Source organism: Poecilia reticulata, chromosome 18 (assembly GCF_904066995.2).
Source record: "Poecilia reticulata chromosome 18, P_reticulata-male-v2, whole genome shotgun sequence".
Lineage (NCBI taxonomy): Eukaryota > Metazoa > Chordata > Actinopteri > Cyprinodontiformes > Poeciliidae > Poecilia > Poecilia reticulata.
The window spans coordinates 10,213,849-10,239,186 of record NC_088847.1 but is presented as its reverse complement, the minus strand read 5'-3'; the positions used below and the strand labels follow the sequence as shown (position 1 = coordinate 10,239,186).

The following is a 25,338-nucleotide window of genomic DNA, read 5'->3' as shown; positions in this document are numbered from 1 at the left end:
GATTTCTGAATCATTGAGAAAACACTGGAAGAACATTTCTCTCATTTTTTACTCTAAAAAGGTTTTTCAAAGCTTTGAAATGTGGATCCCCCCCCGACATCAAGCCAAAGTTATGTTTTGTTTTTTTCATGTTTTGAACTTCATGTGATCCTGGATTCTTATATTATAGTTGGAGTATATAAAGAACACCCATCAAGCTTTCTTGTTCACTTCCTTTAAGCAAAACTTTAACACCAAACACAAGATCCCGGGGTACTTACTGGACTGAACGTATCTCGGCCCAGACTGCCTTTGCTGTTCAGACTGCCGATCTCCGTCTGCGAGCTGGACTGAGACATTCCTTCAAAAAACGGCCTAAACAAAGAAGACATAAAATAAAAGGGACATTTTGTTTAATTTTTCAAAGAACCTGCAGACAGGAACTGAAATATGATTTTTTTTCTCTTCTTAGAGCAAGGACACCTTCTGCAGACGGGATTCATAAAATGTTTCTTCAAATAAAACATGCCAACAGTGAAAAAACCCCCACAGAATATGGATTACCTGCTGTCAAAAAAAATTATTTAAAAGGTTTCAACATTTAGTCCTGTTCCTTTCATCGCTCAAGAAGGAATAATTATTGGGATTTGTTTCACAAACCCAATCTTTTAGGATTAGATACATTTTAGGAAAGCAGATTTCTTTCACGAATCTACCAAACCTATTATATGATTTAATTGAATGAATATTCAATATTTTTCTCATGAAATTTGATCACAGGTAACTGGTGCATCTCAGTCTTTTAACTATAAGTGCAAGTAGTGGTTTCCACCAACAGGGGGAGCTCTGAATTGCTACTGAGGCGTTAAAGTCAGAGTCTAGCTGGTATTCGGTGTGAATCTGTTCAGTTCTGTATTGTGGTTTTGGAGGCCTACTGGGTTTGCGCTAAATTTGCTCCAGGATTCTTGAGTACATTTCCTCCCAGCTCCTAACGGTGCGAAACATTTGCAAGTGGCAATATGGTGAGGCAAATATTACCAGAACAGGAGGGGGAAAAAACAGAGCGAGCAGTTATTTTATACTCTTCCTGGTTTTCATTCTGTTGCTATTCTGGATGCAGTGATAATATCGACACACAGACGTCCCCAGTCCCTCCTAAATACGGCGTCTCTCCTGTTACCTGAGCTTGGGTTTGGGTGTGCTGAGGATGCTGTCGGTCTCCTCCATCTCCGGCCCGCTGTCGCTGGGGTTGTACATCTCCAGGCTGTCGTAGAGCTCGTCCAGATCCTCCTCCACCTCCTGGATCTGCTCCCTCGACACGTGCTCCAAACCGAAACCAACCTGGACCAGACACACCCCCGACACGGACTTTTAACTTATCACATCGTATACCTCATATACTTGCATCTGTCAGTAACACATAACACAGGGAAGTGTCCAGGCAGCGAATGGTCGGACGTCCATTAGAGATGGTGACTTCCTGCTAGCAGGAACGCTTCCCAAAAGTATATATTTGCAATCAAAAAGAAATCCTGTAAACATAAAAAGCCAGATTTCCCAAATTAAATTTCTAACTTGATATTTGTAAACTGTTTCTCAAAGATTTTCTGCACTTAACAGAAACACTTCCTATTACAACAGCAGATGACTCAAAGACAATCAGCTTGGTGATTAGAAAAAAAACAAACGAAAAAAAAAACAACCACGCTGCAATAATTCTGAATTAAACAAAGTGTGTAAATGCATACATATCGTCTGTTTTGTACTTAAAGATGCATCCGCATCTTTGTGATTGATGCTTAGTTGCTTATGTTGTTCAGTTGTTACGGTATAGCGACTTGATTTTTGAGAGAAATGGCAGATCATTGTTTCTTTCTTCCAACTACTTCTTTTAATTCAAAACATTTGCTTTCATCAGCACGTGTCATGTTCATTTTAAACTGTAAATGAAATAAATTAATTAAAAAAAGTAAAGACAGCAAAAACAACCTTGAATAAGATGTAAAACACACATTTTGTCCATTTAGCTGCATCTAGAAACACGTAGGACACTAAGCCACCACCCCTTCGTCCTGATAAGCTTCTCTTTTGTCCTTCCATCGATCTCTCACACATCCCTGCAAGTCAAAGCCAAGCTGAAAAACACGCCGACTCTACAGCAAAATGCACCTATAGACCTTGCTGGAAAAGGCACAATAGGGCATAAAAGAGAAAAGAGAAGAAGAACATACCTCATCAGAGACTTTAAACCTCTTCAGCAAGGCAACAAATTTCTGCTTGATGTTGGGTTGCTGCGAAGGAACATGAGAAAAACAAAGAGCAGAATAAGGCACTGAGGACATGCATGTTCGATTTATGAGTGTACGAAGGAGTGAAAAGATATAAACCGGCAACACCTAAGGTCGCTTTTCATGCTCAATGACTCAAAACAACACTTCCTGGAGACGGCATATTTTAGAGGAGGAAATTTCTTATTAAAGTCGAACATTTTGGAGCGAGCAAATGATTGGGGTTATCCAGTTAACGCCTCTCGCCGCAGATATTTGGCTGAATTATTGCAAAGCATGTTTTATTTATGTAACATTCAAAGCCATTTGGAAAAAAAAAAAAAAAAAGGGAGACATGGTTTATGTAATATTTAATAGGAATGAGTCAGCGGCTTGTTTTTAACCCAAAAAACGGGCTTTTTACTCAGACCCTGTTTAGTTGGAAAAATAATCTAAATTTTCTCGTCAATTTGTTAGTTTTTTTCTTGTGACTTTTGCAACATATACGTATTTTTCAAAATATCTCTTTCAAGTGTTTTTATTTAATGAAGCAATTGCCAATAATTAACATGAGGAAAATTATTCCTGACAGGTTGAGGGGATAGGAACAAGATTCATTCATTATGGTTCATGATTGTTGGATAAAAAAATGACAAGAAATGTACAAAACGAAGAAAAAAAAATACTATGATAGATTAAATCTCTGACGGTTAACATCATTGGGTTCAACTACAGTTCCAAGTAAAGAGTAACCATGATAATAAAAACTCAGAGATTTTTTTTTAAAACATTTTCTTTATTGCTCATCAACCCAGCATTTTAGATGCTCATTAAAACAAATTTCAACTTCCAAAGAGCACAGAGTGTTGGAAGTATTTTAGACTTTAGACCATTTTACATACCTAAAGCTTAACTATATTGCACTCTATAATGCATAAAACACACACTGAGCTGTTCCGGCAAGCTTAAAAAAGTAAGCGTTGCCTGTAAAACACACTAGTCTGCAGACAGAAGTTGTCTAATTTCATAAAATGTTGATCATCTTAGCACATTTCCAAAATCATTTTCACAAAACTGTGAAAACGTGTTAAACTGAGGATGAATATGCACAAAATGTAGTTTCATATTGTTAGATAATGCCTGGAACAACAAGAAGAAATCTGGCTGTTATTTTCATCACCATTTCATAACAAAACTCCAGTCAACAAACATTCATGTTGGTATTTATACTCATGAAAAATGCAGTATAAATACTGCTTCAACTTTGCCTGAACTTAACCATAAGCAGCCTTCACTTCCAATGTCTCAACCTTTTGTTGCAAAGCTGGACAAAATGGTAAAAAAAAAAAAAAAAAAAAAAAAAAAAGAAAAAAAAAGGGTCACAATTCAAACAGGTAGAAATGTACAGATAACCTTTGGGTAAAAATGTTCAAGAAGAACAGGAAAACCACATTAGCATTAGAGCCAAACTAGGTTTCAGAGAACTGGAATATCTGAAAGGTTTTGTGCCAACTTCCTCTGGTGAACAGACGATGATCAACGTTATCTTTCGAAATGTGAGTTTTTTTAATGAATGCTTCAGAGGGTAGAAGTGGCGTGCAGGCAGTAAATTCAACATGTTTGTGTTTTGCAGCTGCAGCAGTGCAGGTGTTATCGTTTGAGGTATGTGAGCTTTTTATTATAAAACATTGACACTCCTGCTACAACACACTCACAAAACAAAGCTTACTTACTCGTTGTTTGTGCTAAAGTCTGCATGCTATGAGTGTGCAAGACTGTACCTGCTCTACGCAGGATTTGATTAATGTTATAACAGGTTCTTGCTGTGATTTGTGTAAATCTTTCTTTTGTTTTTTTTGTATGGAGATTGCCTGGAATGCCGAGCACGGGGAATGAGCGGACCTATGAATAAACCATAAAGGCGAGAGAGGCGAGGACGAGCGAGCCGATACGAGTCAGGGCAGCGTGCGGACGGAGGGGGGTGAGAAGGGAGGAGTAGGTTCGTGGAGTCAAGTCAAGTCAAATCACATTTGTTTGAAAAGGCTACAGCGCGAATCGGGTTAGCCGCAAATTGCTTTAGAGACGAAACAAGCCAGGAGACGGAGTACACGAGCGAGACGGGGGGGAACGAGAGGAAGATTCGTCTTACCCTGGTGCTGCTGGCGTTGGGAGGGAGCTTACGCCGCGGCTTCTTCTTCCTCACCTCGTCGTCTTCGTCATACAGATACTGAGCGAAACAGAGAAGAAGAGGTTACTGCTGAAGGATCACGTCGTCAGTTCATCTAGTCTTAAAATATGCCGTCTTTCCCTTCTGAAAGTAATTTTAAATCGTCTTACTGGCAGTGTAAGAAACGGCACTTTGTGCAAACCCCTTCGCCAACAGGGCAGCACTGACTCTTCTTTAACATTTCTTATGGTTGGAGAACACACAGGCATCTTTGACCTTTCCTCTTGGCACAGGCTCGCTACATCGCCCAGAGTCTCGGGTCTCCTCTTTTGATATCCTCTCTCTATTTCACCCCACAGGTTTTCACGAGACAGGTCGTCTTGTGAACAGTTTCTGCGTAGCTACGTTTCGAATCATTATCCTGCCAAAAAATCCGGACCTGAATGAAACATGTCCTGATATTTTAATGAGTTTATGTTGCCATGAACTCTAGCAAGGTTCCCAGAATCTTGGCATCAGGGATTCCCGTGAACACGGTGTGCTTTTCCGTATTTATTCTTCATTTCTTGCCAAGCCCAACCGAGCACGGTTTTAGGTTCAGCTGACCAAAGCAGGTGGTTCTTACTGAAATCCCAGCCGAGGGTCAGCAAACGTAGTTTCTGGGCATCAATCTCTAGCAACTGGTTAGCGACTGAAAGCAACTAATGGTAGTTTGCAGACTTGCGGACCTTAAGATGACTCTGTTTGCTGTAATTCTCAAACAGTCGGGAATGTTTTATCTCCCTTACCGTTCTGCTCACCGAGCCAGCAGGATGTGGCTTCTCATCCAGCAAAGCAGCCAGAGGCTAAAAGCTACGGGCCGGTAATTTTTTACAGCGATGGATCACTAATTAAAAGTTAACAGGAAATTTTATCAACTAAAAAGTCAAGTATGAGTGAAAGACAAACATTCTATCACGTTTATTTCATAGAATTTGTTTGGGGTACCAGCAATTGTGTCTTTTTTGAAATAAATAAAAAAATAAATATTTTTAAATAATACCTTAAAATAACCCAAAAGAAGCAATTACATTAGGTCAGTGAAAATAAAGGAGTTTTTCTTTGGAACTTGTTGCGACAATAAATCAAAAGTCCTTATAAGAAAAGAATCACGATATATGATAAACAATATGATAAATGCAAACTCTTACATGAACTTAACCTTAAATGATTAATGGCTGTATTGTCCTGGTCATTTCTGATCTGAACACGTTGAGGGTTATTTTCATATAAACCCAGGAACCAAAAGAAGGAGTTACCACTGAAAGGCAGCAAATCACAGAGCAGGGATTTCATACAAAACTGAAAGCACCGCATTTTGTTTATGGTACCAGGCCACATCCATCCACCTGTGTATGACTCTGCACTGATTGCTCACAATGTCTATCAAATCTTGTTTTATTTTTCTAAATGTTATCTTAATTGCTGAAGAGAAACCAGTTGTTACAGAGGTATGAAAACACCTGATATCCTCTGTAGTTTAACCCTTTTTCCTCGGCCTCTCCTGAACATTTAACGTGCACCCCACTCCGACACCGCCAAAGGACGAGGAGACGATGGAAAGGAAAGTATGCCGCTGCATAACTAACCCCACCCTCCATTCATCCTCTCCTCAGCTTCTCTCCATCCCTCTACTTAGAGTCTTTTTAATTTGCCAACACAAAGCTGCAGTGCTCCCGCCTTATCTCCCTCTGCTGTGTGTCTGGCCCCGATAGCCACAGATTCCCTCCACATAGTTCTCTGCCTCTTTGTTTAGCCGTTTTGTTTTGCTCTGAAATCCAATTGGGGTACATGTCTTTTTTTGCATTGCATTTTCTTTGAGTGCTCAGACTTTAGAGTTGTTTTTGAACAAGAAATAAACATATATAGTTCTGGGAATATATTGAACTTCTTGGTGAGCTACGGTTAGGATTTATAAGAGTATATATATATATATATATATATATATTTTTTTTTTACTTAAACACACCTGCCCATGAATAGGGTCGTCGCTGCCCTCCTGCTCGGATGAGTAGCTCTCTTCCTCTTCTTCAGAATAATTGTCGATGTCTGGGGAGCGATCTAGAGAAAGCAGAACGGACGGTAACAGCAGCTGGAAGGCGAGAGCAAAACGACGGAGCTGTTTTGATAAAAAAAAAAAAAAAAAGAAACGACAAAGTCAAAACAAGCATCCGTACCAGACATCTTCGCTTTGGGTCCCTCGTGGTCGATGGGCTGGCTGGACAGGGAGTAGACTCTGATCTCGGCGACCGGGACAGAAGCGTCCTTCAGCTGGCTGTGGAGCCCCAAAACCTGGGCCCCCTCGCTGGGGTGCTGCATCACCTGCAGGGAAGAGAATGAACGACGCCATAGTTAGTTTGTGACTTCCACCATTTATCACATTAAGCTTCTGCTTTGTTTTCTTTTTTTTTTTTTTTGGTCGAAACACAACTTTATTCTTTTACCGACAACATGGAGGTCACAGTGTCTTGCAAAAGGATTCACACATCTTGAACGGTTCACCAAGTTTGCTACTTTGCAACTGGAAACTTAAATGTGTTTTATATGCAACTAGTGGTGAAAACGATTAATCGTATGAATCGTGATTAATCGTTTATTGAAATAATCGTCAATTAATTCAGTAATTGATTCATTGTTAGTATACATACTAAAAAAGTGCAATTTGCTGAAAGAAATACACACCCAGAGCAGTAATTAAATCAAAACTGTGCAAAAAAAATCTACATTTTTCATGCAATATTAAAAAATAAAAAACCTTGGTAAATATGTTCCAACCAGGACTCCCCAAGTAACATAGTTTAAGCTTTTTCCAGTTCAAATTATGTAAAAAAAAATTATATATATATATATATATATATATATATATATATATATATATATATATACATACAATAAGAACCCCACAAAGAACTGCCTTCGGCTATCCAGCCATTAACTGGTTAATCCTAAAACAGGCAGGCAGGAACAACTGAACTTTTTATGTGTTGATGTTAGAAGTGATTTTCACCTGCAGATGATCAAGCTTACAACAGGGAATAAAATGTTTTTTATTTTAAAAAGGAGTTGAATTATTTATTTGTATTTTTTTTTATGCATTTCTAATCCTGTACAAAAAAAAGCTTAAATGGTTAAATTAAAAATCTGCAGTTGCAATTTTCATGTGATTAATCACCAAAATAATCAATAGAATACTCAATTACTACAGTAATCATTAGTTGGAGCCCCAAATGCGATAAGCCAACGCAAAAGAGTGTATAATTGAAGTGGAAGCCAGAGACGGCATTTATCAGAGAAGCAGCTAAAAGGCGTGTGGCAACTTTAGAGGAGCTGCAGAGATCCACAGCTCAGGTGGATTCATCTGTTGACACTGCAATCTATAGTCATGCATTCTGGAAATCTGGTCTTTATGGACGATAAATGCCCACTGTCCTCCATCCTCTAGCTGTGCCTCTGTTCCACCGATTCAGACTGCTGCATTGCAAAGCAGTCAAGAATTAATGCAAACCAAAACAAAAGAGGAGAAAACACGAACATGCGTTTCATAGATTTCCTGCATGTCTGTGGCCAGCAGCGGCATTTCTTCCTTTCCGCTTGGGAGTGTGCGAGTGTGTGTATGTATGTTTGTACTGAACGACATCCCATCTCTCTCAGCAGTCTGGTCACACTGACAGAGTTAATGAAGTCTGAGCAGCTTATTATGGAGAGAGCCGTGGCCACAGATTAAAGAGAGACATCACAGCCATACATCCGTCCGCTTGGCTCGCTCGGTGCCCTTCGCATGTATCGAACGCTGCCAGGAGCTCAGAGAACCTCGCTGCTGTTGCTAATTTTAACCGGTTTTCCACACCGACGAACAAATTATGCAAATCTGACAAACCGCACAGATGCACAATGTGCACAGTTAATGAAAAATACTCCCAATCATCCGACTGTTTTTGTTGTTTTATTTTTTTTAATTCACCGTCAAGAGGCTGGAGCCAGTGATGGATTTGCTGCTGCAGGTTCGTTCATCGAAAACGTCGGCAGAGCCTTTTAAAAATCCATTAAATTTCCACCTCTGCCTCGGCTGCTTTCATCCATTACGCTGAACCGCAGCACGCGACATTCTCTGCTAAAATACACTTTTTATCCCGGCGATAATTGCGGCATTTAAAATAAACCTCCCTCATTCTTCTCACTACTGGCACAGTGCTAACGCTCAGGAAAAAGTAAAACAAAACAGAGGCACAAAAAGCTGAGGCTGCAAGGAGCACGGCAGTATAGAACAACCTGAGCTTTGCGAGGCTGGAAACCTGTTAAAATAATCACTTTTGATACGATTTGAACTTAAATGGGGCAAGTAATTACAGATATTTAGGGTCACTGCCTTTCTGAATCAGATCAGTGATCGAGTGATCAAAATATTGAAAATGTTTGACATTTTTTCCTTCCTAATTTCTTAAATATATCAAAACAAAAAAATTCCACCAACAGCATGCATTTCAAAACTGTTTTTTTCCCCTTAGCTTAGAGGAAATAACTAGGAAAACCAGAAGAATAAAAGTTACACAATTCCACTCATGGGGATAGTCTTGTAATCTCTGTTTGATTCAAAACTAAAAACTCTAGCCAGGAAATTTAAGAAAAGGTTGTTTTTTTTTTCTTTGATGTTTTTCTATGTGTCTTACTATGACGTAAATGACACACACACAAAACAAGGATTGAAGCATGCCACACTTTTCAGACTGCATTTGTACAAAGAGGTCGGAGACGATACTCTACGATACTCTACGTCCTTTTCGTCCTGCTTCACAATTCTGCGTTACGTCGCGTAAAATCTCAACGGAGTTCGTGGCTGTGGCGTAACACGACGTGGAAATGTTCCACAGGCTGTAAACATAATGAGTTCAAGCCTTTCTTGCAAAGCGAGTTTGCATTTGTGGCTCTTGCCCTTTGTGGAACACTTTGCAGCCAACTTGTCAGTTGGAAGAGCTTCATGCAGAAAATTTGCCTTTATTTCATATGCAGAGGCAGCCGGAGGCAGAAAGCAGGCAGCAGCAGCACAGTAGAGTAACCCTCCATTTAGGACGGGGGGGAGGCCTCTCATCCGAGCCGACAGTCTAATAGAGGGCGGCATGTACGATCCGAGCTTATACCACTCCTGTATTTTTGTGCACTTGAAAGAGTCTTGGCTAATTTTAGAGCTCGTAAACATCCTCAGGAGCACATCCATTACCTGATGAAGTCTGCGTTCTTCCTCTTTTCTGTGCTTTCCGAGCGCCGATCTGAGATATTACCATTTGTTCAAGAAATTTCCTGCAGTGAATAATTTTGACTTTTACTTTTACACCCGGCCACTGAAAGCAACATCCAGACATTTATAGCAAATAATGAACCTCCAAATGCTAACACACAGGTACACACACAGTAGATCCAGTCCCTTTTGAAACAGCTTCACATTGCAGGAGGGAGACGACACAGGGAGCTTTTGGCAGAGGAGACTTAAACCTAATTGGAAGTTTGATGTATGGTGACATTTGTTGAGGCCATAAAGAGACGGCCAGGCCAAAGATTGAAAACTGGCGTCTGATTTTTAGTGCGCTAGCTCGAATTGAGTTACGACGAAGGTTAGCATTAAATAGGTTTCAAGAGGCCGGAGGTAATTGAAATTCTCTAAAGGCAGGCAGTGGAGACAAGAAGTGGATGTAGATGACGGTACACCAGCAGCCTTTGCTGCGGCTTAACAGGGTTTCTGCAGGTTTCACCGACTCAAATTTAAGACCTTTAAGATCTTTATAAATGAAAATTAAGACGTGTATCACGACTGAAATGTACAAAAGAAAATGGGATAATTTGTACTGAAGTAGTGTCAAACTTTTTTTGCACAGAATGAGAATGAATGTAACATCGCACGAGTTGGCAACAGAAGTTTGCTAGCAGCCAAGACGAATGTCGTTCAGCTAACTGGCGATGATGCAAGAATGCTAGCCAGCTAGTAAATGCTTACTAGCAGCTGGTTAGCGTTAGCGTTAGCTTCAACGGCTGCCTGTGACAGAATGTAATAATGGCTGCGTGTGACTCAAAATCGGTATTCCTGAGGCGCAGCTTCCTGAATGCTGGAAAGTGACACTTTCTAAAGTGAGAGCTGATTCCTTTAGAGTTTAGCTTATGGTTAAAAAAAAAAAAAGTAAATAAAAAGGAGAATCATTACTCCACTGTCTGATTTTGATTGCAATACCTCGGCCATGTTGATGAGCCCCAGAGCCAGGGTCTTGTAGCCCAGGATGGTCCGGTTCTTGTATCTCTTCCGCCGCTGCAGCATGATCTGAAGCTTGTTGGCATCTCTCTTCAAGAAATGTGGGTACTGCAGATACAAATACACACACACACACACACACACACACACACACACACACACACAACTTACAGGTGAACTATGGGTACATAGCGATAAAACAATTACACTTATGCCTGAATAATTAGATGGATCTTAATGGGTTGTTGCAGGAGACTTTATCACCTCCTGAATTTCTCCATGTTCTCCCCCAGCACCAAACCACTTAGTCACATCCAAACTATGACATAACCCGTCATTAAGGATCTCGCCGGCTGAACTATAATTGGAACAAACTGGCTCCTGGAACAACATTGAAAGCCGTGACAAGACTCTGCTGCTTAGTTTTAATGGGCTTCTCCGCTGCTGCAGCGCCGCGGACGCTATAGCCGGTTTAATGTATAATGTATAATGTCTGGCTCAGTGCGCACGCCACGGTCCGCAGGGAGACACTCTCTGACCTTTTCGCAGCGTTCGGCACCGGGGAGAATAAGGACGGGATGATTTGGAGCAGAAGAAACACTGCAGGGAAGTAGACTAACCGCTCTCTGCGTGAGTGCACAGAGTATACGTCAGAGAGAGGCAAATGTGCATGATCTCCATATAAATAACACCGGATTTACTTATTGTTTTTTAAGTTTGGAAAACCGCAGCACACTACCAGCAGGTGCTTTTTTGTTTTTGTTTTTGATGAATAACAGAGTGGGGGCGCGGCGGTTCCCTGTGAGCGTCTGATTCTGTACCTGCAGGGAGAAGGTGAGCTGCAAGTCGGTCTCCGTCAGTCCTGCCGAGGAGAGCAGGATCTCATTGGAGCGCAAGATCCGTTTGGAGCCCTGACGAGGAGACGGGAAGAGGAGATGAGCGAATCTGAAGGAAACGATTTGCTGTCGCACAGAGAAAGTCCTAAACCGCACAGTAAAACTTAGTGGAGAGAAACAACGCTGGAACAACAGAATATATTGGTTGTAAAGACAGAAAATGAGGCAGACATCAGCAAGAATGTTCAAGAGGAGAGAAGTACAATGCCTTGAAAAACTAGACAGACACACAGAGGGGGAACTTTTTTTTAGCACATTGTCAATTTAGAGCTACAATCTTCAGTGTTTTTTTATTGGGATTTAGTGTCATAAAGCAACAAAAAATAATGAGTGGAAGTGAAATGATCCGTCTTCCAAACATCTTTGCTAATAAAAATCTGAAAAGTGTGGCATGTTATGCATTTTATTTTTATGTATGCTCTCCGGACCACCTTTAATTGCTCCTCTGGGGATAAAGTGCGGTGCTTTGACCAACATGCAAAATGTGAGCAACAACCCAAAATCTGAAACTGTGCTACACCCTGAACGTATTACCAACGCTTGCCACACTTTTCAGATTTGTGTGAAAACTGACAACCAATCCAGAAAGGAAACGAATAGTGAAATTTGTGGATTTAACGTGACAAAATGTGATAAACAAGTTTGTAAAGCAGTTTTATTTTGACATTTCTGATATCGTGTAAGTTAACTTTACTCCCACCCCCCTGTTCTGAATCAGCTGCCGGCTAGAAGTAAGAGCTACACGCACTGAGAAACAAAAGGCTTTCAGCTCTGCTATGTCTCTAAACAATTTAAAGTAAGCGTCCTTGGCAGAGTGTCGGGGAGGAAGTGCATCCAGACCCAATAGCCTGCCTGGAAAAAAAAACGATGAGAAACTTTCCAGAAGGAAAAAAAATAGGAAAACAGAATACTTTTTTTTTTAGTTTGTTCAGCAACTTGGAAACATCTACTGGGTTACTTTTCTCAATAGAAGCAAACCTCAAGCCTTTAAGTCCTACAGTGGGGCAAAAAAGTATTTAGTCAGCAACCAATTGTGCAAGTTCTCCCACTTAAAAAGATGAGAGAGGCCTGTAATTTTCATCATAGATATATACCTCAACTATGAGACAAAGGGAGAAAAAAAAATCCAGAAAATCACATTTTCTGATTTTTAAAGAATTTATTGGCAATATATGGTGGAAAATAAGTATTTGGTCAGCTACAAACAAGCAAGATTTCAGGCTCTCACAGCCGTGTAACTTCTTCTGTAAGAAGCTCCTCTGTCCTCCACTTGCTACCTGTATTAATGGCACCTATTTGAACTCGTTATCAGTATAAAACACACCTGTCCACAACCTCAAACAGTCACACTCTAAACTCCACCATGGCCAAAACTAGAGAGCTGTCAAAGGACACCTGAAACAAAATTATAAACCTGCACCAGGCTGGGAATACTGAATCTGCAATAGGTAAACAGCTTGGTGTAAAGAAATCAACTGTGGGATCAATTATTAGAAAATGGAACACTTACAAGACCACTGATAATCTCCCTCGATCTGGGGCTCCACGCAAGATCACACCCCGTGGGGTCAAAATGATCACAAGAACGGTGAGCAAAAATCCAGAACCACATGGGGGAACCTAGTGAATGACCTGCAGAGAGCTGGGACCAAAGTAACAAAGGCTACCATCAGTAACACACTACGCCGCCAGGGACTCAAACCTGCAGTGCCAGACGTGTCCCCCTGCTTAAGACAGTACATGTCAAGGCCCGTCTCAAGTTTGCTAGAGAGCATTTGGATGATCCAGAAGATGACTGGGAGAATATCATATGGTCAGATGAAACCAAAGTAGAACTTTTTGGTCAAAACTCTACTCGTCGTGTTTGGAGGAGAATGAATGCTGAGTTGCATCCAAAGAACACCATGCCTACTGTGAAGCATGGGGGTGGAAACATCATGCTTTAGGGCTGTTTTTCTGCCAAGGGACCAGGACGACTGATCCGTGTAAAGGAAAGAATGAATGGGGCCATGTATCGCCACATTTTGAGTGAAAACCTCCTTCCATCAACAAGGGCATTGAAGGTGAAACATGGCTGGGTCTTTCAGCAGGACGATGATCCCAAACACACCACCCAGGTAACGAAGGAGTGGCTTCGTAAGAAGCATTTCAAGGTCCTGGAGTGGCCTAGCCAGTCTCCAGATGTCAACCCCATAGAAAATCTGTGGAGGGAGTTGAAAGTCCGTGTTGTCCAGTGACAGCCCCAGAACATCACAGCTCTAGAGAAGATCTGCATGGAGGAATGGGCCAAAATACCACCAACAGTGTGTGAGAACCTTGTGAAGACTTACAGAAAACGTTTGATCTCTGTCATTGCAAACAAAGGGTATATAGCAAAGTATTGAGATGAACTTTTGTTATTGAACAAATACTTATTTTCCACCATATTTTGCAAATAAATTCTTTAAAAATCAGAAAATGTGATTTTCTGGATTTTTTTTTCTCCTTTTGTCTCTCATAGTTGAGGTACATCTATGATGAAAATTACAGGCCTCTTTCATCTTTTTAAGTGGGAGAACTTGCACAATTGGTGGCTGACTAAATACTTTTTTGCCCCACTGTATAATTGGATTCTCCTGATTAAAGCAGCAGACATAATTGCTAAAGGCAAGCTCAGTTAACTAGGGAGAACCTTGCTGGTGAGATTTAAGGAAGCCACGGCCATTTTGTTTGGCTCAGAGTTTTCGTCTGGTGAGAAGTTTGGAAATAAACCGCGACATTTTCTTGGTTTCGCCCCTGAAGCTGTTGTCGCCGTCGTACCTGCAGCTTGACGGCAATGACCACCGAAGTGAGATCTTTGTCCAGCTCCTTCAGCATGATCAGCTTCTTCAGTGTCAGGTTGAATAGCCTGCAGGAAGAAAAGAAAAAAAAAAAAAACCCAACATGAGATCAGATCCAATATTCAGCGTACTCACGCCGGCTTAGCCTGAGTTCACAGCAAAAGTGAAAAATGATCAACAAGCCAAAAGCGATCCATTTGTTCCCCACAGAGCTCAGCCCTTTGAAGAGGTTCTTTGCGAGAGAGATTAACCACTTTGATGCCACTTTTATCAGCCTCCCCTTAGATTTCTGTCTGGCTTATTGCTTCATTTGTACCAGCGGGCATCTTCTGACAGGAAAAGAAATCGCAGCATCTTCTAAAGTAAAAAAAATAAAAAATAAAAAACTGATTTAGAAAAAGATGGATTCTTATTTATCAGATTATCTAGATTTGAAATAAGGACTGGTTTTCAAGATGAGCTGCTCCAATCTTAAAATTGGGTCCTTTTTTTTTTTACATTTAGAATTTAGTTACAAACTTGACAAAGATGCACCTTTAACAAGGTCTGCAAAATATATTACAAATCTATACAACCACTGAAAAAATTACATCAGTTGATTTTTATTATATTTACTTAAAAGCGCAACACAAAAAAAGCACAATTACAAAGTGTAAAAAGAAAAAAAAAGTACAACGTTCTTTTGCAATCATATGAGATGATTTTTTTTACTTTGACTAGACCATTCTAACACGTGTATGTGCTTTGATCTGAATCCTTCCACTGTAAACTTGCCTGTATGTTCAAAGTTGTCAGATATGCATGAGAAAATTTGTCACTTGCCTTTTATTTCATAATTATTTGCTACTTCTTACATGAGAGTTAAATTCCACGAGTAATAATATATATATATATATTACTTAAATGTTTCTGGTTATAATCTGAACAAAGACATGCTACCTCAGGTCAATTCAACCCTATATTACTGAGATTATGAGACATTTTTTGTCTAAAAACGTGAAACTCAATAAATGTAGCACTAAATCTATATCTGTTTAATTTCGGGGTGAAGTCTCACAAACTGCTCTGCTACGGTGCGGAGATTTTAATTCCTCCCTCCGAAGAAGCACGTTTGACTCAAATGAAAACTGAAATTAAAAGGAGGCGTCGAAGGCGGCTCAGCAGTTTATCTGACAAGACGCTGCAAAGATCCTCTCCAGCCCACGACTCAGACTGAAAATAGTTTTGCTATTTTTGTTGGGAAGCCAAGACTCTTTTATTTTCCCGATTGAAGATGACGATTACGTCAGAGCACCGCAAACAAAAGCCCTCGAACCAAAACTGCGACTCTTTGCGTCAAAGGAGTGAAAGGAAATGAACTGAAGGCCAAAGCCAAGCCAAGACACTTGAACTGTTCAAAGGCACAAAGAGGGATGTCTTCTGAGACGTACTGTAAGAGCCGACAGTGAATCAGACAAACCCAAGCTGAGGGGTCAGGGGGTCAACAGTGAGGGGCTTAGGAGCGAGGCAGAAAAAAAATACACATAAAATCATAAACAAAAGACTGAAAGATGATTAGAGAAAAGATGGGGAAACCAAGAATAAAGAGGGAAGATTTTATTTTTAATTATGTATTTATTGGTTTTCTTATTGTTCACCTTCTTAGTCTTACCAGCACTTATACGCTTTTGATTGACAGGTTTTGTGTTTTTAACCTCCGTTGCTTAAAGCATTGGAATTTCCCATCACACCGTCTAGATAAATATTAATTGCTGTCGCGCTGTTGTTTTTATTGTGATTTGCTTGCAAAGCTTAATTGCCCGTCGGGACATGAATAAAGATCTGAGTATGAAGCCGTCAGACAAAGAGAGAACCAGACATCAAAACCGGGAGAGATAATAAAAGAAGGGGACGTGACAATGATGGCTGACAGTCTCAACAATATGAGAAATAAAAGTGAGGGGAAAAAAATTACTCCTTTTCTTTTGTCTCAGAAGTAACAAAAACAACCAAAAGAAATACATGGATACATCATCCAGAGATGAAAAGATCACATGACGACATACGTGGAGAACTTCTGAAACCCAAACACACGGAGTCAACATTAATAACCGCTATGAAGATTAAAGGCAGAGCGAGTGAACAGAAAACTCACTCTTTTTCATTCAAAACACATCTCTCCCAATCCTCCGCCGCCTCTCATCTCACCCAGACCTTCCACCAAATCCTCTCCGCGCACCCGCTTTCATCTCTCTCCAAAGTGCTCGAAAAGGGCAACTTTCTTTCGACTGCTGATGAAACCGCCGAGACGACTCAGCTGCGCGCACTCTGAGCCTCTCTCCTTGAAGCCGAGGCTTTCCGGCTCGCAATAAAAAAAATGGACAACAAAAAAAAAAGGGGCGGGGGGGCTGAAGCTATGAATACAATCAAATCAATTTTTGCTTACTGATAGAGAGGGGGAGAGTTAAGTGTGTATCCAGCATCGGACTATCTTTAAGGTTGGGTTGTAGCACTGCATCATGGCTTATGGGCATTTCTTCGAACTCTCCATAAGCAATGCGCCTTAAAACATCTTTGAATATGGGGGGGAGAGGGGGAATCACATATTTTAAAAATCTCAAAGCCATCTTTTACAGGGTTTCTGCAGGTTTCACCAACTTAAATTTAAGACTTTTAAAGACCACTATGGATAAAATTTAAGGCCTGTTTTACAACAGAAATGTACAAAAACACTGCATATTTTATATAGTAGCAGTGCCGAGCGTTTTTGCATTGAATGTGCCAGTGGCAAAGACAAACGTCATCTGACTAACTGATGACAAATTTGCACTTACTCCTGATACATGCAAAAATGCTAGGTAGCTAGCAGGGCTATGTTAACAGGTAGTTAGCGGTAGCATCAACTGCTTTGAGTAACGGAACAGAATGAAGACGTCTGGATGCAACTCAAACATTTTTCTGATAGAAAAATCCAGTGAGAAAAATAATCTACATAGATTATACGAGAGCAAACTGTCCAGCAACAACAAATTTAAGACTTTTAATGTCTTAAATTACATATTTAAGGCCAACTTAAATTTTTTTTATGCAAGTGTCTTTAAGACCTTGATTCTAAATATTTGACTTCAAATTTCTTAGACGTTTTAAGGATACGCAGACACCCTGCCTTTAGTACTAGGCTATACTTTTTATACTTCCTAAAATATGAAAACCTACAGCTGAATTTTTTTCTGTAAGCATCAGTGCTTTAAACTAGCTGCCACACCTAAATTAGTCTCAGGTACTCAAGTGTCGGGCTCCAAGGTGTAGATTAAACCCAGGATTGATGGCTTCCTGACAGACATCTGCTTAGGTGCAATAAATCTCCCAGTGAATATTATTTGCCTTATATCATTTCCATTTTGAGAGGCAGCAAATGTCGTCAGCGGAAGCTGCTTGGTAAGATTTTTTTTCATCAATCACAGCCCTGATGAGACAATTCATGTTTATGGGACTGCGGGGCGCTTCATCAGGCTTCACAGCTGTGAGTTATCACCACTGAAAGTTCCCGAAACTCTTTAAAAACTGGATGTTATTGCTGATGTTAAGCATCTGAAATGTTTGCTGAGTCAGGGATGGGAGGACGATTTAAAATCTCTGAAGAACATCTTAATTTATTGCAACAATTCCAAGTGATGTTGCACATGATTACTCCAGCTATGAGGGCTGGGATGATGCAACGGCTGGATTGTTTCCAAATGTCCCTGCAGATAAATTTGCAGTAAACAGTACATCATTGTTGATCCGTGCCAGTGTTGCACAAACTGCTTTGCAGGTCCTAAAAGATTTTTATTCATGCAACTGAATTATTTTAGTAATCAATTATTTTGACAATTAGTTGGATAAAACAAAAAAAAAAAGCCACATTCTATAGATTTTACACTTAAGCCTTTTATATATATATACAATATTAGAAATACAATGAATGAAACTAAAATAACTCAATTTCTTTTTGGAAAATAAGAAAATAAACATCTTGTTTAAAAAAATGCAACAGCACAGCATTCTGAACCAGCATTCCAAGTGGCATAAAACTATGCCACTTGGAAAGTTTTGGCTAAAACAAAGGTGTTTTATTTTAAATAAAAATTTATATATTGTTTTAGTTTTTAATGCTCTGAATGCTATTTCTTTCTCAGCATACGTACTCCAGTTAATGATTAATCGATTACTAAATTATCTGACGATTGTTCCAATTATCGATTAATCACAATAAATCCGATTAATCGTTTCAGCCCTAAATGCATGACATCCAGTTAAATATGAATGTATTCTGAAAAATTCCAACTAATGAGTTAAAATTGATTTCCAAAAACTTCTCTTGGACTTTTTTTTTTTCTTTGCAACTTAAATCTCTTCCTAGCCCCCGACCGCCACACAGTCAAGAGTCCGGTCACCGAAGCCGCTGGAGGGGAATCACATGGCAAAGGTCAAAACAGTCCGCCAACACTTCCTTTATGGTCCGGTTCTCACTTCAGGCTCGTCTCCTCAGGATCCCGTCACGGCGCCTCAGCGGCAGCCACTGCACATCATTATCAATCAGAGCGAGAAGAAATGCCAAGGACAGCTGAGGATGACTCAAAGACAGATGAATCATTGTCTGATGACAACGGGCACAGCAGCACCGTCCTCGCGTGTGGAGCGTTTTGACCGGAAAATGCGAAACCAGGTTCTTTTTTCCTTTCTTCCGGCAATTACGAACCGACCCGTACACAGCGGCGATATAATTATAGGTTGCAGAGTGTAAAGACGAAAAAACAACAAACCCATTTGTCTTTGTGGGAGCAAAGCTAATCCAGGATTTTGATTAATTCCCAACAGGACTGAGCCCTGTCGGGGCCAAATCTATTTTTCATGCAGATAATTGGATCCCAGCCTTGGATACTGATGATAAAAACTCTCCACTTGTTGGTGTGCAGCAAAATCTATTGTTGCCCTCTTCTGAGGCTCGTCTCTTTGTTTTCTTTCTTTCTTCGTCTCCGTCTGTTTTTTTTGTCTCTCGGAAGGAAAATTTGTGTCTGGAGAAACTAAACAGAAAGGGTTTTGAGTAGATTTCGGGTGCTGTACAGGGACGCGTACGAGGAAGAACCGTCTCTGTTTGGATCCACGTGATCTCTTACATCTCATTGTTAGAACAATCATCAACAATCTGATGGCCAAACCACAACTACCACAAGTGAATGGGAATTAACATAAACTTTTGCTTTAGTTCCTCTAATGCCTACTTGTTTGACTCCAAAAAAGTAAAATGCTTCCCCTGAAAATCATGTTTACAGTTTTTCCTTAGAACATATTAGTTTCACTTCCTCTGATGACAAGTAGTTCCAAAGAAACGGTAGACTAAAAGTACACAAGATTTGGGGAAGTTTATTAGGGAGAACAGTGGAGAATAAAATAGTTTATGCAATAAACTATGCAATAAAATTCATTTTATTTTTCATAAAATGAATTATTTTATGAAAAATAATTCATTTTGATTAAATGACGTGGGTGTGAAGTAGTTCTCTGGCGTTAAATCTGAAAATGGACGATGAGATTGAGATTTCAATCTCATCGGGTTCATATGTCGAGTTAACTTAGTGATGGGTACTGAGATTTTGTGCTGATTTGGTTGAAGAAAATGCTCTTTTCCGTCATCTATCAGTTTGCTGTGGATGATCAGGAGACGGTAAGGTCAATCTGGGTGTCATGATGACTATGCCAATAATACAAAATATTGGAATAAAAACACGAGTTTACAGTAGATGCCAAGAATTTATTGATCAATAAATCAACCCGGTGCATCAGGGGTTAGTCCCTTCACTGTTGCAAGTCTTCAGCTTTTATCTCGTCAAACCAGGTCACTTTTTTTACAGGCTGCACAATGAAAAGCAAGCACAAGGGAGAGAGTTTGCTGAAGAATCCATTTACTGTGTGTGTGTGTGTGTTTATGTTGTTTACAGACTGAATACGTTTGTCGTAAAAAAAAAAAAAAAAGAGAAAAACTCTATAAATCTATAGGACAGGCAGAAAAAGGCCCCCCAAGTCTGAATCACTGCAGCTGAATAGATGCTTAATGCACCTTTGACAGATAACGCCTCGTATTTTCCCGGCAGTAGCTGATATTTGATTGTTTATTTGTTGAGAGAAAAAGGCCTGGGTGGATGAAACGAGGGGGCTGAAGGAGGCAGAGAATGGTTCGATAATGTCTGTGGGCAGACTGACCTATGATATTCTAGAAAGGCCCGTCTCTGGAGGAGCAAAAACAGCATGCCTGTCCAACAAGATGAAAAATCCAACACACACACGAAAGACATCAAATTACATCTAGTGTGTGTCATAAAAGTAAGACTTATTTAAATGATTTATTCTTTAGTCATGGCATGTTTAAATAATGAATGCGAGTACCCTTGGTATAACAAGCTTCCAGATTAGCAATAGGCTTAGCTTGTTTCTCATCATTTAATCAAGTAGATGGAGAAGAAATGCTAATTTTAACTAATAATATGCTACATATTAGTTAGCTTTTCATGCCTAAATAATTGATAGAATAAGAGGAGAAGTGCTGTATCCTCCAAAAGCACTCTTGAACCTTTTCACATCTTTGTCAATCTACGAGAAATAAACTTACATATGAAACTCTAAAAAGTGTTCTTTGTATTTGTATTCAGTCCCATTCAAAGTCCAAATCCCAACTTGATTTAAGACTTGATTGCTGTCAATCAAAGTTCAATCAAATTAGATGATCTTCCAAAGAAGAAGGGGCATAAACTTCAGTCTCTAGATGTGCAGAGCTAGTAGAGCCATAGCCCCAAAATGAAAGGTGGTTCTATAAAGTGTTAACTAAAAAGAGTTGAATACAAATTCTGATGCCACCAGGCCCCAACCAAGGTGTATTGGCCAAGGTCTTTCCCGGTGACCACTAGAGGTAGATACTTTACCTTGTTAGAACAAGTGCGTATAAACAATGGACAGATTTTTTTTAGTCAACTTTATCCTTTTCCCACCTCCCCTCTTCATTCTCCTTGCCCGTCAGTTTTCTTCTTTACGGCCTGCCTTTTCTATTATCGCACACTAGCCATCTTCTTCCTCTCCTTCCTCCACACTCGATCCGACTCTTGTCAACATAACTTCCTCTTCCCTGACTTAAAGACTACAAGACGACAAATGCTGTCCTCCTTCCCTTGCATAATGGTAACTCTCCTTCCCCAAAGCGCCTGCTTCACGTCGTCTCCTAAAGTAACACGCCGTTCCCTCAGAGGTGATGATCAACGGCGGTGTCGGGGGCCCGTCACCGTGCAACCTTCCCCTTTTTACGAGCCGCTTCCTTCGGCTCGTCTCCTTCAAACTCATTATCATTTCATCACATGGATTAGTCTGTGCGGAACACAAAGCCGAGCCAAGGCCGTTTCTCATTCGGACAACAGAGCAGCACACGCTCACTTAGGTCCAACGTCTTACAGATGATTGAACGCGCACGTAGCAGGCCAAATAACAGAAAAAGGAGCCAAAATGTTCAGATTACACCACCTAATAAAAACAGTTTACACGAGTAACTCCAACATACCATTTAAAGCAAGTTATCGACAGACAAGTATTTACATCAAGTCATGCCTTAAAATAATGCATATTCAGAACAGCTAGTTTTTAGTCATACCATTCCTGCATTTAAAAGACCTTTAAATGAGGTACAAACAGAAGTGCTAATGTTAGTAGAGTTTTCTCCAGATGCATGGACAAAAGAGTAACGCAATGCTGCCCCTCCCCCACATGTCAATGCACAATTAAATAAGTTAAGGGGAAAATTCATGATCAAGGTCACCCACTGTTCTTGAAGAGCTAAACGTACGTAATTTTTCCAACATCAGTGACTAAACATTAAACATTTCCTTGCCATTTCAGCCCTGTCTACCACTATTATTTATATAAGATATAACAAAACGGTACAAAACATTCATTTAGTCTGCACAATAAATACCTGATTAAAACAGTATAAAATTCAGCAAATGTTTATTTTATACATTTGCTAGCAAGAATAAATAAAATGTAAAGGTGTTAGTTTTAGTCTAATGATAAATTTTGTTATCAGTAGTAGGAAACTTATTTGCTCTTGTGTTTTGACAAAAATTAGTCAGACCACATTACACAATTAAAATTTTTTTTTTTTAATTCTGTACAAATTTGATATTACTTTAATTTAACATAAAGAAACTCGTGTTTAATGTCCAGTTATTGCAGGCTTATAATTGTAGAAATGCATTAAGTTTGGCAATATGTTTTAGAAAAATCCACGGGACGCAGCAACGTCAACAGCATCTCTTCTGATTACCATTTCAAACTTCACAGTTTGTTGATCGAGTTCTGTAAAAAGCAATTAATTACAGCTAATGTCCAGAAAAGAAAGAAACTTTAGAACAAGACGGGGGGGGAGAAAAATTACCTCCTTCAAAACTGTCATTTAGAGCGCTGATAAAAATTTCAGTGAATAAACCATTACATGCATGTGCTTGTATATGCAAAACGATAGTAATCATGTTTTTAGGTTGGACTTCTTTTTTACTTTTATGCAAAAAACAGCAACTGTTTCTGTTTAACAAGGTTTAAAAATGGAACATTTAACACAAAAATCGGCTTTTATTTCAAACCTGCGGCTCGCACACAATCGAAAACTCCTAACACACATTAATTGCGAGCGCTCATTAAAAAAAGATCAATGACTTAATAATATTCATATTAAACTGTATGCGGTGTGGGATCTGTGTAAACACCTGTCTACTCACTCAGTCTGTTCTTCACCTTGATTGAAAACAATAACCTAAAGGCGTTAAAAGCAAAAAAACAAAAAAGTCTGTTTCACTAATTACCATAAGAAAATCTGCCAAACACATACAGCCAGACATTAAAGTAACATTTAAACCAACACCGACAGAAAGCATAGTTTAGGCTTTGATTCTTGGCTGCTGAATCAAGAATCAAACACACACACACATCCACACAAGTGGATGTGTGTGTGTGTGTGTGTGTGTGTGTGTGTGTGTGTGTGTGTGTGTGTGTGTGTGTGTGTGTGTGTGTGTAATGTTTAAAGTGAGAGTCAGAGCTTATGTGGCTCAAAAACCTCTAATGGGCAGCTTTTGATCCTTGAGGGCATCAATAAGTTCATCGGCAGACTCCACAACAAAAGTGAACACACGAGGACTCGTACAAATTAACCTGCCCGTTAAATCCTGAAAGCACTCGGACAAAGAGAAACGTTTTAATCAAGGCAGCGACAGAAAACAAAACAAAACCAACAAGAGTTTTGAATGGGTACAAAAGGAAGAAAAACTATGACAGAACAAACATCTAGAGTGGATGCTTACAGGCAGCCAAAATAACGAGCACTTGGTTCATCACAAACATTCCTAAAATAGCTCCTGGCTGAGTGGATGAAGCCTCTAAAGATGTCAACGTAGCAGAGCAGAATGCACTTCCCTTGCTGGCTTTTATAAGACGTTTTTATATCAGACGACATAACTTATGCGAGGCTCTCAGTGTGTATTATGGCCAAGGAGCATGAGCGGTAGAACGGTTCAGTCTCTAAAGCAGAAACAGACTCTGTAGCTGATGGCTTGAACCGCAGATTGCTCATTTAGCCGGAAAAGATTCGGCAATTAAGGTAATAACTTAGATGAAATTCTGAATAGCTACGAGTCCACGAGAGCAGAAAACAGGGCCCTGTTCCCGTCATAAAACTTAATGTTCCCGTTGATTTTTCTAATTTGTTTTCTTCACTTAGCTTTTTAATATTAGACAGCCTATCAAAGGATGTTAAAATACAGAACGCTAAACAACTCGTCTGTGGCGATGCCAGTGTTGAGGATATGCTGAGGACAGAACTAGCTTTAAAAGCAGAGGGAGGGGTAGGGCCCAATACACACTGTTCAAAACACCAAACACCAAAAAAAAACGCTCTACAAATAACTCATTTATGTAAATTAACAAGGCACTATTGGCAAACAAGCTAACGTTTTAGCTTGGGTGGACATTTAATCATATCGTTTATCATTTATCATGATAAATTTCTTGTCAGGATAAGAATCTTGACTTATTGTCAGGACAAATTCCAATTAATGTTTAAAAAAAAAAAATGTTGTCGGGATTGTTTTTCACACCGTTTGTTCATTGAGAGTATTAATAAATACCAATACATTTTATGTGACTGGTGTCTTAAAGAAGCGTATTACAAACCGGCATGTTTTTTCAAGAGTAGTATTTGTATGTGGGGGATATACAATCCAGTCATGCAGTTACCTAAACTCAAAGTAATACATGTTTATCGTTACCACAAAATACCATGCTAAAACTCTAAATCCATATTGTACAGGTCTATGTGCTTTTTGAATAATCTTATCTTGAGTGTGGGAAAAAAAACAAACAAACAAACAGATAATTGTACGTTTCAAGAGAATAAAGTCAAACATTACAAGTTTTGGGAATTCCTCTAAAACCTCTGGAGATCATTGGGCAAAGAAGGATTCTTCATAAAATATCTCTCATAAAATTGAGTGTCCTCCTTATAAGATTGTTTTGAGTGTCTTCAGTCAGAGGCTTCTTCTAAATCGCTGTAATACAGACTACTACAAGAGATCCTCCCTTCCCATAACCATAAGTATCTATAACGAATTTTTGAAGAAACTTCCTTCCTTTGTTTCAATTCAGTATGGATCTCGTTTTTAAAGCCACAGTTCAGTACTTATCCATTAAGGTCAACAAAGCGGCGAGCGATGAAATTATTTTTCGATGGCTTCCGGGTCAGCGCTGCAACAAGATGGCCACGTAGAAACAGGCTCCTCCATGTCGGTAATTAAAACTTCCCCCTTGCTTAACTCAGATTAATTATCAAAACTTCTATCTAAACCACTTAAAGGGGGAAGATGCCGAAAATTAACAAGACCGAAAA

General features: G+C 39.6%; 1 protein-coding gene across 2 annotated transcripts in view; it reads right to left on the bottom strand.

The window, feature by feature from the left end:
* The window catches only part of pacs1b (phosphofurin acidic cluster sorting protein 1b), a 71,341-nt gene that overhangs the window by 9,059 nt on the left and 36,944 nt on the right, over positions 1-25,338 (bottom strand). For both annotated transcript variants that reach the window (XM_081599031.1, XM_017308651.2), the window contains exons 2-10: positions 14,383-14,470; positions 11,509-11,598; positions 10,670-10,795; positions 6,630-6,774; positions 6,422-6,513; positions 4,396-4,473; positions 2,211-2,270; positions 1,160-1,320; positions 261-354 (exon numbers count right to left, since the gene is read on the bottom strand). In XM_081599031.1, the coding sequence (XP_081455157.1) occupies positions 261-354; positions 1,160-1,320; positions 2,211-2,270; positions 4,396-4,473; positions 6,422-6,513; positions 6,630-6,774; positions 10,670-10,795; positions 11,509-11,598; positions 14,383-14,470 (934 nt within the window). The remainder of the gene's footprint in view (positions 1-260; positions 355-1,159; positions 1,321-2,210; positions 2,271-4,395; positions 4,474-6,421; positions 6,514-6,629; positions 6,775-10,669; positions 10,796-11,508; positions 11,599-14,382; positions 14,471-25,338) is intronic.